At 45.0% G+C, this 15,842-nt stretch overlaps 1 protein-coding gene across 5 annotated transcripts in view; it reads left to right on the forward strand.

Moving 5' to 3' along the window:
- LOC148032288 (pleckstrin homology (PH) domain-containing protein) overlaps positions 1-15,842 on the forward strand; it is a 242,042-nt gene that overhangs the window by 51,042 nt on the left and 175,158 nt on the right. For 3 of the 5 annotated variants that reach the window (XM_087682928.1, XM_087682929.1, XM_087682930.1), the window contains 10 exons: positions 5,830-6,000; positions 6,223-6,312; positions 12,573-12,897; positions 13,020-13,124; positions 13,796-13,891; positions 13,978-14,045; positions 14,418-14,538; positions 14,619-14,834; positions 14,936-15,142; positions 15,229-15,338. In XM_087682928.1, coding sequence (XP_087539054.1) covers positions 5,830-6,000; positions 6,223-6,312; positions 12,573-12,897; positions 13,020-13,124; positions 13,796-13,891; positions 13,978-14,045; positions 14,418-14,538; positions 14,619-14,834; positions 14,936-15,142; positions 15,229-15,338 — 1,509 coding nt within the window. Of the gene's footprint in view, positions 1-5,829; positions 6,001-6,222; positions 6,313-12,572; positions 12,898-13,019; positions 13,125-13,795; positions 13,892-13,977; positions 14,046-14,285; positions 14,343-14,417; positions 14,539-14,618; positions 14,835-14,935; positions 15,143-15,228; positions 15,339-15,842 lie in introns of those variants that run through there. The other 2 variants (XM_087682933.1, XM_087682931.1) reach the window with 2 other exon arrangements.

Consider the following 15,842-nt stretch of genomic DNA (forward strand, 5'->3'; position numbering starts at 1 on the left):
CTATCTAACCTACTTGGATGATTTGATAGATATACTTTTGCAGATGTGTATAATGCTTGAGAACATGGGAGACTACTAGCATAGTTGAAACATGGGCTGGTCCATTTAACCCAGAGAAGCAGTTTTCTGAACTTGTAGAGTGGTGGCTAATTACATCTATGCTTGTAATTTACAAGCTCATTCCTTAACTGTTTGCTCATACAATGAAAGGTATCATGCATCGAGAGTAGCATGCAAGATAGCATGGATTCGTTCCCAGAAAGCAAATAGATGACAACATAGTTAGCACCCTTATTGAATAGGCACAATATGCCCGATAAGATGCATTGATTATGCAAGTAGATGTGATTGACACGTGGCTAGATGTAGTGTCATATCCATAATGTCATTTGGTTAGAAGGTGGTAGCCAAGCTATAGTGAAGGGAGCCCGGGATGTTATTATCAAGCTGAGACTTAGAAGCAGGCTTGGGATCATTGACTTGGATTGCTGGAGTAGAGCTTTGCTGGTCAAGCTTAGTGTTAGAGGCGAAGAGCCTTGGAAGAACTACTGCTGGGGAGGCTGGAAGAGATTAGACAAAGAATAAGATCAGATGGATTTTCTGTCAGATCAGAGCTAAAAACTTGGGGGAGGCTTCGATGTCAGACCTGCAGCTGCTATCAGTGGCACCATAGTCATGCTGGTGTGAGAGGTTGAGCACTAGACCATGATTACTCTCATAGAATGTCAAGAGGCTTCGGAGGGCAATTATTTTACCAAGGACAAAGTTGTTGAGCTAAGAAATGCACTTAGCCACTTAAACAGGCCCCAAACAACTTATTTTATGCCTATTTTAGGCTTATTTGAGTTAAAACCCTGAAATGGGGCGCAGATCGAGAGAGTTAAGTGGGGCCTCCCAAAATTTCTATAAATAGGCAGCCTGCCCTCCACTCTTCCCATCTCGTTTTTGCAGTTAGGTCTTTCAGCTTACTGGCCACACCCTAGATGCAGAGGACATTGCAGTCCAAGCTGGCCATTGCTGTCTACATCAGTTTGGCGCTTGTTTCTCACCTTTTCCACGCTAATCGGAGTTGATTATAGCCAGGCGATTGCTACCGATGTCAGCTTGCCATGTCATCATCCTTGCTGGCGATTACTGATTTGCTGTTGTACGGACAGTTTTCTCTCTTCTATAGTTTTTGCCCTATTATGTTTGGCAGTCTCTCACCTCAGCCATCCGTCGCCCAGCTTGCATAGGTTGCGTTTTGCTGTTTTCTCTCTCCTTACTCTTCGTTTGCAGATTTTCTCTCCTCAGCATGCGTTTGCTGCTGCACACTGCTGTTTGCATCAGATCCAACAAACTTGCTGTTGCGTTTGTTGGAGGCTGCCTTATTGCGTCTCGGGATCCGTTCAGAGTATGACACACTCCCTAGGTTATTACCCTTGCCCTAATCCTCCAAATATAGTTCGTGGTACAATATTCACTCTCTGCTTAGTGCGTTGCATGAGCATTATATATTCAGTAGTCATTCACTTCATCATTCTCTATGTTCATTGTCTTTGAGTTAACCTAACCCTAACCCTAATTGTGCTCTATGTTATCAATTTGTCCTTTGTCGTATGGTTGGTAATGTATTTTCTGTGTTTAGAGCCTTTCTTCACATGGTATCAGAGCCAAGTTCTTTTTGAGAAACCTTGGATTTGATCGGAGAGCTCATCCGTAGAAGCAAGAACAATAGAAGGTTTAGATGACTTCAAACACTGACACACCCCTCCAGACTCCACAGCCAAGCATGTCAAGAAATGAGTAGGAGTGGGCCTTCTAGCTTGCCCCTGCAAGATCTGGCATGGTTGGAGAGACATCGGACTACCATGGAGTTCATCGACCGTACAAGATTTTAGCTGCTGAATATGATCTCATCCTTATGCATGGAGCTCAATAGCAGATAGAAGTTAAGCCTGAGTTTCCTCTTTGAGATTCAGTGCACAAAACTATTGACCATGTAGGTACGATGGAATCACCACTCTGGGTTGGCCATCCTCAAGTGGAATCTGTCACGGATTACACCACTTTCATCTTACTTCTTTTCTCCAGTGTCCAGTATGAACAACCTCGTTTTTGATTCTATGCAATTTGATTGCTCTAATCCTCATGGAATGGGAGATCCTTTGGAAGAAGGAATAATACATAACATTTTTTGGTTTAGAAGTAATGAGGAAGATAGATATTTCTTTGAAAACTCCGGACAAGGTAAGCTAAAGAAGCAAGAACTTGTAAGTATCCCTTCTCTTCTTTTTCTTTAAATGATTTTGTTTCTCATGGTTATATTGGAGTAGGTGTCAAAAGATGACGTACCAGCGAGATAGTAGAGTTTGCAGGGAGGAACACGGAGTGAACTATCAAACATGGAGAAGAGAAGAGATTGCAGGACATTGGAGTACCAGAGGATATACGATGGGGTGTCTGCATTATATGAGGCAGTGATGGGTCATGTACAAGTACCTGGGGGCTATCAGAGAGGATTGACAGTACCATAGGAGTGAAACAAGGATGTCCACTTTCACCCATATTTTTGGTCTATACATAGATGAAGTGTCTGATTACATAGACCGAGGAGGAGGAGCTGGAGCCAGCATGGTAGGGGTACTGATACCAACATTACTGTATGCAGAGGATATTGTTCTCATTTCAGATTCATCGGAGGGATTGTAGTGCCATCTAGATGCTTTGCACATCTTTTGTAGAGATAAAGACCTCACTGTGAACCTTGGGAAGACCAAAATCATGGTTTTCAATACTTTAGCAGCATGGGTGAGTAGATCTATGTACCAGTTCACATTTGGGGGAGACATACTGGAGCATGTGAGGGAATATGTCTATTTGGGAGTCACCTTCTCTGGCCCACGTTTTTTCGTTGAGAGGGGCATTAGAGGCACGTGTGGCACGTGGATACGCAACACTAGGGGCACTCGAGAGTCAATGCGCTCACATACAGTTCCAGGAGCCCCACACCAAACTCTGGTTGTTTGAGACCCTAGTCACACCTACATTACTATATGGAGTAGAGGTATGGGGCTGCAGCTTGTACCATAGGCGTCTTAGCCCACTCACTGATCAGATTGGAGTAGAGAGGGATTATTATGATGGTTGGGATAGCATGGAAAGGTCATTGATCATGATGATAGCACACATGATTAGGAGTAAGCCCTTAACCCACATCCCATTGTTAGAGCAGAGCTAGGGGCAACACCTATAGTTACAGAGTCACTCTTTAGGGTAGTGACCTTTTGGCATAGCCTATGGGAACTTTCATGCCATAGATACTCTAGATTGGCACTAACCTCATCTAGACAGCTAGCAGCAGGAGGCGAGAAGAATTGTTGGTTTTCATAGATGGCTATTTGGATGAGCCTACATGGTTTGGATATTGACCGTCTTCCACCTTTGGATTAGAGCCTTGACAGCCCTACACTTTCTCTCAGCCGATCAGAGTTTGAACCAGGTGATCAAAGCTGATATCTGGAGGATTGAGAGAGCAAGGACATGGATCCATCCACCACTCCCTCTAGGATCGATGGAACAACACTACACATGGTTCAACCCTAGTATAGTTTCATTGTATAGTTATTTTCAATTTTGTTTCATAGGCCACCTAGTTATTTGTAATGTTATCTTTACCTTACTGATGAGATAACATTAGACATGGATGTACTCTGGATTTTGTCTAATGGGCCACATTGGCCTTATGTAGACGTTAATATATTTATTTTTTCTCTCTCTTCTCTCTCTCTCTCTCTCTCTCTTTCTAGCCTCTTCCTCTCTCTCAACCATAGTTACACATGTACGAAAGGTTTCATACTATATCATACTTTAGGTGCTGTACCTTACGTATTAGTTCTATAAGGTACCAACTTAATGGATACATCTTTCCCGTTCGAATTGGACTTTGGGACGAGCTAAATGCTCCTTATATTAATATGACTCTCCCATGAGATTAGGTTATTTGAGATTTAAACAATTTCTCTCAACCTTCTGTCTCTCAAGCCTACACTTTTCTTATATGTATGATCATGCATGTATGATGTATCCACTTCTATCTATGTAGTTATAAGTTGTTAACATCCCTCTTTAACACTTAACCCTTGCAGACCAATGCTGATAGAATGGTGGTGTATCCTTGTGCATGGATAAAGGTAGTTTAACGTTTGACCACCTATACTTTCAGCCGGTTGGGGGGGGGGGGGGGGAGGGGGGTTTCTAAATAGACTAAATAGGAACCCCCCTATCTACTAGTTAGAACAAGCTACTCTATTTACTATTATAGCAAGATGTAAGAGTTAGCATAGGTAGCAGTAGCGCATGTTGCACATGCAACATTAGGTTTTGGCATGTTACCCTCAAGTACTCATCTTATATACTCTAATAGCATTGCTATGTAGACTTGAAATATCTATTCTGTTATCTTTAGCCCAAAATAATCAAGTTATTTTTTTTTTCATACTAATATTATACCGTACCTGATAAAATCTTAAGGTACCATTTAGCATCGTATTTTATCGTACCGTACCATATGGTACTTTTCGTACCTAACAACTATGGTACGGACAGTTTTCTCTCTCCTCGAGCTGTCGCCCTGCTATGTTTGGCAGTCTCTTACCTCACCCAGTTGTTGCCCAGCTTGCATAGGCTGCGTTTTATTGTTTTCTCTCTCCTCACTTTGCGTTTGTGGATTTTCTCTTTTCTCAGCTTGCGTTCGCTGCTGCACACGGCATCAGATCCAACACACTTGCTGCTGTGTTTGCTGGTGTTCGACATCTGGAGGCTGCCTTGCTGTGTTTCGGGATCCGTTCAAAGTAGGACACACTCTCCAGCTCATTACCCTTGCCCTAATCCTCGAGATATAGGAATTTGAGGTGCAATATTCACTCTTTCCATAATGTGTTTGTTGCATGAGCATTGTATATTCAGTAGTGATTCACTTCATCATTCTCTGTGTTCATTGTCTCTGAGTTAACCTAACCCTAACTGTGTTCTGTGTTATTAGTTTGTGCTTTGTCATATGATTGGATTTGTGTTTTTTGTATTTAGAGGCTTTCTTCACAAAAGTCTACTTAGATAGGATCTCCACTAGGAGTTGTAGCAAAGGCTTAGCTCAAATGACTCTCTCATGCTTTACGAGCATCATCTATTTGCAGGCTGCATAGTGAGTTACAGAAAGATCCTAGTAGGTTAGGGTTGTACATACGGGGTGATTGCCATGGGGGCACTAGATCTTTTGGCCCAAGTGTGAATCAACATGGTAATAGTCCTGTGCATCCACAGCATGTGATTGGGGTATCATTGTGCTTGGGAGAGCTCTTTGGATCTTTGTTGGGCTTGGACATTTGTTTCCTCACACCCCTTGAATCTAAGAGATCCCCAATGACTATTAAAGAGAGGTTGAGGCAACCTCGACTTCAACAATCAGGTCCGATGTGAGGCCGGACACACGAGTATAGAGATGCTCCCTCCCTTGAGAGAGATTTTATCATAGATTGCCAGCATTTTTAGAGAGAGGTTCTCTTACGTAGGATTCCCTTAAAATATTTAGAGGCAGTGCTATTAGGGATGCAATGTGGATGTGATTTCCAAGTACACAGGAGGCAGTGGCTACTAGGGACGCAATGTGGATGGGATTTCCTAGTACACAATCTGTTTCTGCTTTTGTATGATAATTATTTTGATTCTTGGTGCATCTATGGTAGTCCAAATGTCAATGTGGACAACTTCTCAAGCTTACAGCTTATAATCAGGCTTCCAAGTCCCTACAAATCTGGTGATGCTAATTATTGTTTTCAACCTTTTTTGTAGTGGGCGAATGTCATGGGATCAAGTTGTACGATTCACAAAATTATGTAAGAAATATATGTCACTGTACATCAATCGTCTGCAATCAAGTTCCGAACTGGCCACAATTGATGATGATGAACAAATTCAGGAGATCGAGAAAGAGTTAGAGGTTGATGTTGCTGTTCAATGGAGGTGAGATCTTTTTATGCTTCAGAGAGAGCTTAACATTAGCGAGCAGTATCACATTGGCTTTGCTCTTTTGCTGTTTTTGTATGGATCATTTAAAAGAAAATATTTACTCATGAGAATGAAAAATTTCCCTGTGGCTGTAGACTAGTTTTTGAATATAAAGTAGCATTGTTGGATTCTGGTTGTCCTGATTCTGCTGTATTAATGTATCTGTTTCTGGTACAGGATGCTGGCTCATTCGTATGTTGACAAAAGCAGGAAAGATATTAACACAAGGAAGCAACAAAGAAAGGGCAACTGGTGGTCATTCATCTGGTACATACGTGAATCAAAGCTAAACACAGTTAAAAATAGTTTTACATGTGGTTGTTCATTTGTTTGTTTCCTTGGTAATCTTGGTCGGAATCTAATGCTTTGGCATCAGACAGTTCACTTTTGCTGGGAAATTTGTTTTTTCTAGAGTACTTGTTTGACTGGAACTTAAACCTGAGCTATGGATAAAACCAGCTGTAGATGGAACTGCCTGTAAATTGTTAATCCGAGGTATGGAGTGTACAAGAGATGAGGTATGTGTTGTTGATGAAAGGCTGCAGGTTACCTTCTCAGGATTGTGTCCCAATGCAAGCTTAACTAAAGGTTTCCATAAAAAGTCTGCTGATGTCGCATACCTACAATGATGTCATTTGTGGGGAATCAAGGGGCTGATGCATTATTTCAAGATCTTTTGGCAGCCACATGAGTTTCAATGTTTCCCACTATAAAGGGATTGTATTTTGCTTGCTGCGACGTGTCACATCTTGAGCAATTATATACAGATCTGTAACATTGTAGCCTCAGTGGAGGTGCACTGTGCAATCGATGACCTGTTCAGAAAAGAGATTTTATCAATAAACACCTTGGCCAAAAAATTCAAGCTAAAAAACAGTTCAAGCCCATCAAGGACAACAATGGTGCAGTATAAGATACCATTCGATAGTCTCGTACAAAGAGCTTTGTGAAAGCCAATCAGAATCAGGAGCTCTGGTGCTATGACCACATGTGGCTCTAGATGGAAGAAAGTGCGAGAGTCCCATGTATCAAGAAAAGCATCCCTCTCATTGTGTGCTTAAACTCAGCTTGTCTTTGCAATCTGCTATAGGAGATGTAGCTAGGGAAGAAGAAATGGGCAAGCTCAGCACCGTCACGTCGCAAGCTCGCCGCCGCGCCACCACCAACCCCCCCCCCCCCCCGGTTGGCCGCCATTGATCCCCCCACTCTCCAGTTGCTCCCTCTATCTACAACAACTTTTCCCTCTCAGGTAGCTCTGCGACGTGATTGGTAGTTCTCTCAGAAGGGACGCACAATGGAAACCTTTTCCCCCTCTATCCACATCAAACAGATGCCTGTTCAGTCAGTCACAGGTTTCCCTATGAGCTTACACCTTGCATCTTGGAATGTGAATAGTCTCCACTACAGTGGGGCACGTGGTTCCAGGAAGTTGATTGTTCGGCAGGAGTTGCAGCCTGCCCTTGCCAGACGGATCGACATCTTGCTTCTATAGCAGCATAAGCTCAACCCCACCTAGGCCCAGCGGGTAGGGAGGGTACTTCCGGGCAACTTGAACACTTACTGGGAACATGCCATAGGTGCCCATGGCAGGAGTGGAGGCGTATGCACCTCTATTGGGCCGAGTCTCACTGCCTATGTACGAGATCACGAGACGATAGTGGCAGGAAGGGTTCTACGGATTAGATTGGATATTGGGGACTTGTGCATTGGAGTCCTTAATGTCTATGCCCCTACAGAGGTTTGGGCATGCAGTAGGTTCTGGGTGGAGATCGCAGATGGACTCCCAAAGGTGGACTCTTGGATCGTTGGAGGAAACTTCAACAACGTGGAGGCTTTGGAGGATCAATAGGGGAGAGGCAGAAACTACCAGGGCATGGCTGGGGAGGAGTAGGAGGCATGGGAGGTTTTTTTGCTGGCAGTCAAAGCACGTGATGCCTGGAGAGACCCTGCCTTCCAAAGGAGGGAGAGGTCGTTGGACTTCTCTTGGGGATATAGGTGGCCAGATGGAGTCCTGCTAGAGCGGTTGGACAGGTTTTATGTGGGAGAGTAGGGAGGCTCTTGTGGAGGTCAGATTGAGCATTTGGCAGGCACCACGTTATCTGATCATTGCCTGGTTCTTCGGACACTTGACCCACCAGCATCCGCCCTAGACACACGATCCTCTCAGATCCTTGATTTGATCTATAGAAGGGAGGAGATCATGAGACAGATAGAGCAGATCTGGACCAGAGAGTGGGACAGGAGGGACCGGATAGCAGAGGAGGTTGCAGAGGTCCTAGCGGAGTCGAGTAGAATTTGCCAAAAGGCAGCCATACAGGCCAGGTAGCAGAGTTGGGAGGAGGAGAGAGCACTCCGGCGGGACGTGGTAGCCACACAAAGATTATTACAGGAGCCACCAGGGGATCCTACCCTCCACACATGGGATGTGCGCGCACGAGCAGCCATGGCTGGCCTAGACAACAGGCGCTCGGAGTTCTCTTTCTGAACCTCAGCAGCCTTCTGGGCGTGGAAGGGGGACAAGATGTGCAGGGAGTTCTTCCAGGTGAACCATCCTCGCACCGCAAGAAAGCAAATACCCAGCCTTCGGGATCAGTATGGGAGGACTCGTTCTAGCCCAGACAAGGTGATGGAAATTGCCATGGACTATTACACACGCCTTTTCCAGCAGGAGACAGCTTCAGCTAGAGGACAGAGATGTAGATAGTATGTATGGGTTCACATTGCGTCCCTCGTCACAGAGGAGATGGGACGCTTCCTCCTAGCCCCCTTCACAGAGAAGGAACTAGAGGAGGCTTTCCATATATAGGATGGGCAGAAATGCCCGAGGGAGGATGGCCTCTCTAAGGCCTTCTTCACTACCTATTGGGAAGTGGTGAAGGACCCCCTGTTGATGGCCTTCCAAGAGATTTTCACTTCAGGACAATTGCCACGGAGTCTCTCGGCAAGCCTTATGAGTCTTCTCCCCAAAGGGAGAGACCGGTTGGAGCTTTCCCAGTGGAGACTAATCACCTTATTGTTAGTGGCCTATAAGGCACTGGGAAAGATGATTGGTAGGCGACTACACCTCGTGCTTCGAGACATGATCCATGACACACAGACAGGCTTTGTCCAGGATAGGAGCATCCTTGACAATGTATTCACCTTCTTTGAGGTGACAGAGTGGGCTCAGCACAGTGGGCAGAGTCTGGCCGTATTACTCTTGGATTTCGAGAAAGCTTATGATAGGGTAGACTGGGATTTCCTAGAGGGCACCATGGTGAGGTTGGGATTCCCTCAGGTTTGTATTCGCGGAGTCTCCGGCCTTTACAGATCGGCCACTAGTAGGGTTCTCATAGGCAAAAGGCGAAGGGAGGAGTTTCGATTGGAGAGATTGGCTCGACAGGGCTGCCCCCTGGCCCCATACGTGTTTCTACTCTTTGCAGAGGTGATGTCTCACTTCCTCAGGTCATGTGTGAGCGGATTACGTAGCCTCCGACTTCTAGTGAGAGAGGAGATTGAGTTGTATGTAGATGATACAATCCTCTACATAGAGGACAATGAGTTGATGCTGGAGAGAGTGAGGTTGGCTTTTCATGTGTGAGCGGATTACGTAGCCTCCGACTTCTAGTGAGAGAGGAGATTGAGTTGTTAGACTTAGAGTATGTAGATGATACAGCCCTCTATATAGAGGACGATGGGTTGATGCTGGAGAGAGTGAGGCTGGCTTTTGACGCGTTCTATTTTGCAGCGGGAGCAAAAATCAATTGGCAAAAGTCGGTTGGTTTCCTCACAGACCCAGACTCTAGCACGGAGTGGGATGTCCACTTGGGATTTAGATGGTTAAGCAAAGGGCAGACCATCCGGTACCTAGGGTTCCAGGTGGGACGTGACATCACTCCTGCCCAACAATTTCTTCTTGTCCTTGATTCTATTCGGAGGAAATTGACCTACTGGAGCACAGCTCGCCTCTCACTAGCCGGCTGAGCCCTAGTGGTTAACCAGGTCCTCCTAGCGATGGCCTGGTATATTGCCTTGTGTTGGTGCTTCTCCTCATCTTGCGTAGTGCAGCTTCGCTGCCTAGTGCGAAACTTCCTTTGGTCAAGGTCGGATGGTTCCTGGGATTCCAAGGCCAAGGTGGCGTGGGCGACCATTATACGGCATCGGTCAGAGGGAGGGCTTGGGATCATAGACCCAGAGTATCAGAGTATGGCTCTCTTGGGGAAGCTAGTTGTCTACGGTCTCACACTAGGCGGGCAGACCTGGAAGGTCTTATTGTAGAGGACCTTCAGGATTGTAGACTGAGGCTTGGCGATGAGTGGAGGCCGTCCTTGAGATGGATCTTCACGTCAGCCCAGATGACCCCCCTAGATCACCTTTTTTACGCAACTTACTCCGGTGTGGCAGGGCCTCCGTAAGGCCCTAATCCAAATCCCCCTAGGCTGCTAGGAGGAGATAGACCGTCAGCCGGTGATCTGGAACCCCCAGGTCAAAGAACGGGAAGGGGCCCAGATAGGTGAGTGCCCCCACATCCAGTGGGCTGGTTGGGAGGCGGGGCCGGCTCATACCATTAGAACATGGTGGGAGGTGTACACGATGGCGGACGAGGAGGTGCGGTAGTGAGTATCAAGCTACCAGAGAGGAGTGGAGGTGAGAAGGGAGATAGATGCAGCAATACCTTCGGAGTGGCTTGCTCCCCCGATACGAGAGTCGATAGAGACGGGGAGGTATGGCAGCTAGGTTTTCACTAGCAAGCATCCCCCTACAAGTGGCAGGTAGAGTGGATGGCACCCCGCAGGGGACTTTCTTCACCGTTCAGGAGGGGGGACGCCTGGCCCTTGACAGAGGGCAGTGGGATGAGGGGATTGCCGCCCTTTCATGGAGGAGGATTCGGGTGGTGGGCCTTCAGGGGAAGACACGATGACTGGACCCCTATGTTTTCTGGAAGGAGCTCAGGGAGTGGCGTCTTTGGATCTGGGAGGGTAGACCACTTGATGAGCTAGAGTGGGACCTAGGAGAGTGGCTATGGCTGGCTTCTGCGGTCACCAAGAAGCCACCTAGGTTCCTAGAGTACATTGCCAAGATTGGTAGACATGTACTGATGCAGGAGGATATGGATTGGGCACCGTCACGTATCTGGCACTGGGTGGAGCATAGCATCACGGAGCCTTTCCAACGGGCCTTCTGGCGCATTGCCTATGGGATAGCTGGAGGCCGTGGAGGGTGTCATATTTCTTATGGCTGGTGGCACATGGAGGCTTGGCGGTGGGAAGTTGGCTTTCCTAGATGCATGAGGGAGGTTGTAAGCGCTGCACACAGCAGCCCTCGGAAACCGTAAAGCATTGCCTTTGTTTATGTGAGGAGGCGCGTCTCGTGTGGGGAGGAGCGTGCTGCATCCTTTGCCCAATAGCACCTATCCTTGGATGTATCTCATGGGGAGCTTTCTGTTGGCATGCAGTTAGCCAGGGCCGTCACCTTTTGTATGAGGCCGGGATGCATGACACAATATTCATTATCGAGGCGGGGTCGTGCGCAATGGTCGGTTTGGAGGCTCTACCCATTCGCTAGGTACTGGAGCCCATTGCAGACCGCTCAGAGGTATGGGAGATTATAGGGAGTCTTACCGAATGGCATATCTGGAAGGTGTGGTGTTAGAAGGCTTTCGGCAGGGAGAGGCTTTAGCAGAGCTCTGGACCTCCATCATCCACTCCCTCCACGGCCGATGGGATCAGGTGCAGGGCGAGTCCAAGGTTTGCCAGGAGCTCCGATGTCACTTCATGCGCACTTGGGGTGGCGAGGACGTGTTCTTCGTGATGTAGGCAGGTAGCCCCAGTTGGCGACCCCCCCCCCCCCCCCCCCCCCCCCCCCCCCGCCTTGAGAGCCTTGTATACATGATGTATTTGTGACTTTGCATCAGCTCCAGCTAGTCTTTTGAGCATGAGCACTCTGTTGTAATCAGTTTTTTGAGTAATATAATGAGCCACATTTTACTTGAAAAAAAGAAGAAAATAAAGGAGATGTAGCTAGGCACACCAGTGCATACTTTTCATTCTAGTGATTTAGCAAGCTTATGTAGCAAGATGGCAGTGATGAATTTGGCCTGAACCAAATGAAGGTTAACAAGTTCAGAGGGTCATGACAGGGTCCTGATTGAAACAGTTGATGATGAGCTGGGTGTATCTGTTGTGGTCATCCACCCACAGACAAACACTATTTCTACAGTATGCTAAGTGAATTTGATCAAATTGTGCATGATTCGTCGACAAGGAAGTAGTTTGTGACTGATGCACCACCAAGATTGGAAGGTGACCACACCTCCTGTTGTGAGTTCTGTGTGTGAACGCCTTTGTTGAAAGTAAAAAAACAAAAGTAAATGGTGTATAAGTACACTAGGTTGCAGTTAGTGTGGTGATGTTGATTATAGATAGAGTGACTTTCACAAGACTTATGTTTCTTTGGTTTCGGTCCTTTGTTTGCCTCTTTATTCACCATCCAACAAAACTTGGCATGCAACGTCTCACCACTCTGTCATGCAACTGTGTATGATCCAGGGGGAATCAATCATCTGATGATTCTATAGAAGCCAGAAGTCTAACTGAGGAGGATTGGAAGCAGATAAATGAAGTCATAGGGTATCAAGAAGGCAATGATAGCTCGATGTTGCCAGGCCAAGGTCCTCCAGACATGCTTCATACTGCGCTGGAGGTGAATATGCATCATAACGCCACAAAACTTGTGGATGAAAATGGTCAGAATATCATGGAGCTTTCTGCTGAGGAACTGCAGTGTGGTGTGAAACTTTATCGCGAGATGAAGTTGATTGATTTTAAACTTGGGTCATACAAGTTATCTTCACCAGAAGGTCTTCTGGCAGAGGTAATGATATACGGGATATGTGCTAGCAGTAGTTGGCTTCAGGAGTTTGGATGGGTGAAAGTTAGATACTTTGGGTAAAGAAGTTCTTAATGGTTTGTAATGCTTTTGTCTTTCCTTTTCAGAGTGAGACTCGTGAGAGTGCAATTGATGGACAATTCACATATCTACCTCTGGACAAAAATGTTGATTGGAGCATCTCTGCAAGGGCACTACCATGCTATATTACTGTAAGTTGAGAGTACATACTGTTGCTTCCTCATTTGCAGACAATACTGTGTTATAATGGTGCAGGTTGAGTTTAGAATCAATTTATTCTGCTCCTGGCTTGTGTTTCAAGGCATCTGCATAATTTTTGGGAATATTGTCTGGCCATCTGTAGAGGGGTCTACAGGCCTCATATCTGAGGACTTTTCTTGTCATAGATGATGGACACTTCTTTCCCTCATTCTCTTGGGATATTCATTGTCAAAGTTTGGGATGTCTTTCCAGTGGAGGAGGGCGTGTAACTCTCTAGAAGCTAAACTTCAAAGGGGTTGAATTGTATGCCAGCTTTTGTATATCTGACACTCATTAGTTTGGTTGCAATCCATGTAGCATGAGTGTATTTGTCTATTGACATTGAGAGCTATTTGTGAACAATATATTTCAGTACGCACTGTTGTACATGTGCTTGAACTTCCCTAGAGAATGTGTCTTATCAGTATGTATCTGACCCTTTTGACAGATGTCAAAGTGAATGATCATACTCCATATTGATGGTTTGAGATGATCTACTTGAACATTTACTTTTTTGTGGGTCCTTTTTTCTTTTGGGAAGAAGATTACTGTTCTCTTATAGTGATGTTGTCCTGAATTTCGTTCAAGTGAATTTATTATTTCCTGTTTATTGTTGCTTCAGTATTTGAAGTCCAGTGTCAATGCAGTCGTGGGTTTTTTTCAAAGTAGCAGTGCAGTAAGTCAAACTGTTGCTTTGGAGACAGCAGTTGCTTTGCAGGTAATGTCCATAATTATATTGAAAATTTATTATATCCTTAAAGGTTAGTTTATGATGACATGGAAGTTGTCCCTCCCATAACTCAGGCTACACTGGATGAAGTTGCACGCAATGCTCAACAACAAATCAATGAGGCTTTAAAAGAGAAACCAAGGTAAGAAGACTTTGATTCTTTTTCAGTGTAGACGGCTTAGGAAGATTGCATGCTGGAGTATAATTTGGAATTCTGAAATAGATGAAACATAGTATTAAAAGAATCAGTGTAGACAGCTTAGGACGGTTGCATAGTGGAGTATAAATTGAAACCTAATTAGACTAGTATTATTGTCTTTGCAAAAAACAAAAGAGGCCGAAGGGTAGGAAACTAATTGTCTTGTAGTCGAATTGCCAGCGAGCTGAAATGATGCAGGTTCACACATGAAATGCACATGCCATGTGGTTCCTGCAGAATGTAAGCATTTGCATATTTATGTACCAGAGTATCACCCATGATAGTATGGTTTTTCAAGCTTTGTTGGCAATGCAGGTTTTCTTTACTTCTTGATATTGCTGCACCAAAAATAATTGTGCCATCTGAGTTCTATCCTGATGGTTTTCAACAGAGCAAGCTTTTACTCGATCTCGGGCACTTCTCCCTGCAAACGGAGGTTAGAGAGAAGTTGACCATTTTAAGCAGAGGTGAGAAAAAGGCAAGATTGTATAATTCTATTGCTGTGTTTTGCTGCAGGAGCCGAGTGGTTCTTTATCTGTCGAGGAAAGTGAACTATACATGCATTTCAAACTGGCATTGAGTGATGTTCAGATATTCTTGATTGATGGCAAATTCAACTGGAGAGAGCACTACAATGTATCAAGCAACAGCCCTGGAACATTGAAATTCAAAGAGGATGATTCTCATCTGTCCGTCCTTGAAAGATGTGGGATTGCTGTAGCATTGCAACAGGTTGCATGGACCTAAGAGTTTGGAAAGTCCTGTTTTCACATTTTAATCCATTGTAGACAGCATGTTTTGTGATAGTCACAGTCACTTTGTCCCCCTTGCAGATTTATGCCCCACATCCTGATTATCCATCCACAAGATTAGCAGTGAGGTTACCTTCTCTTGGATTTCATTTTTCACCTGCTCGTTATCACAGGCTGATGCAAATACTCAAAGTATTCCAGAATGACTCATCAGAAGAATTGGAAAACTCTGTAAAGCCATGGGATGCAGCAGATTTTGAAGGGGAAGTTTATGTATTATGCTGGAAGGTAAGCTGCATTTTGCAGCTACCAATGTATATCCTGCTTATTCCAATATAATACTGGTCTTACATTTTTGGAATGGTATTATCTAGGGTGTTGGAAACAGGGAAGCTGTGTGGCAACGAAAATATGTTGCGTTAGCTGGTCCATTTTTGTACATATTGGATGCACCATCATCATCATCGAGCAAACGGCGTGTTAGGTAATGTTACATGAAGGTGTTTGAGTGGATTACACAAATTTTACTTGGTCTATCTGTGATTTCATTAGAAATGCTCTTATAGATCTCCTGAATGTATGATTCATTGTCTTATCACCAACCAAGGTGGTATATTCTATCTGGGGGTTGCACAACTCTCCTGAATACTCACTTGATGCTTTTTGGCTTTGTTCAGTGTAGGGTTTACCATTTTAGAACATTCCAGGTGGTGCCAGAAGGTGTGCTGATGACAAGCATAAGCATGTGCTTTGTTATATTATGTGTACTGAAATTGACCTATGTGAATATGTTTTCACCATTTAGAAAAATCAATGTGTTATCTGAAGGTGGTGATGAGAAGCATAAGCGTGTGCTTTGTTATACTGCTTTAACGTTTTCATCTTCTTTGAACTCTGCATCACTGTTTAGAAATATGAATGTGTTGGTGATGAGAAACTATTACCTTTGTGAATGTTGGTCATGATCAACATGTGAACAGACGGTGGT

Source organism: Lygodium microphyllum, chromosome 8 (assembly GCF_053477565.2).
Source record: "Lygodium microphyllum isolate KBCC chromosome 8, Lygodium_microphyllum_v1.1.10, whole genome shotgun sequence".
In the NCBI taxonomy this organism is placed as follows: domain Eukaryota; kingdom Viridiplantae; phylum Streptophyta; class Polypodiopsida; order Schizaeales; family Lygodiaceae; genus Lygodium; species Lygodium microphyllum.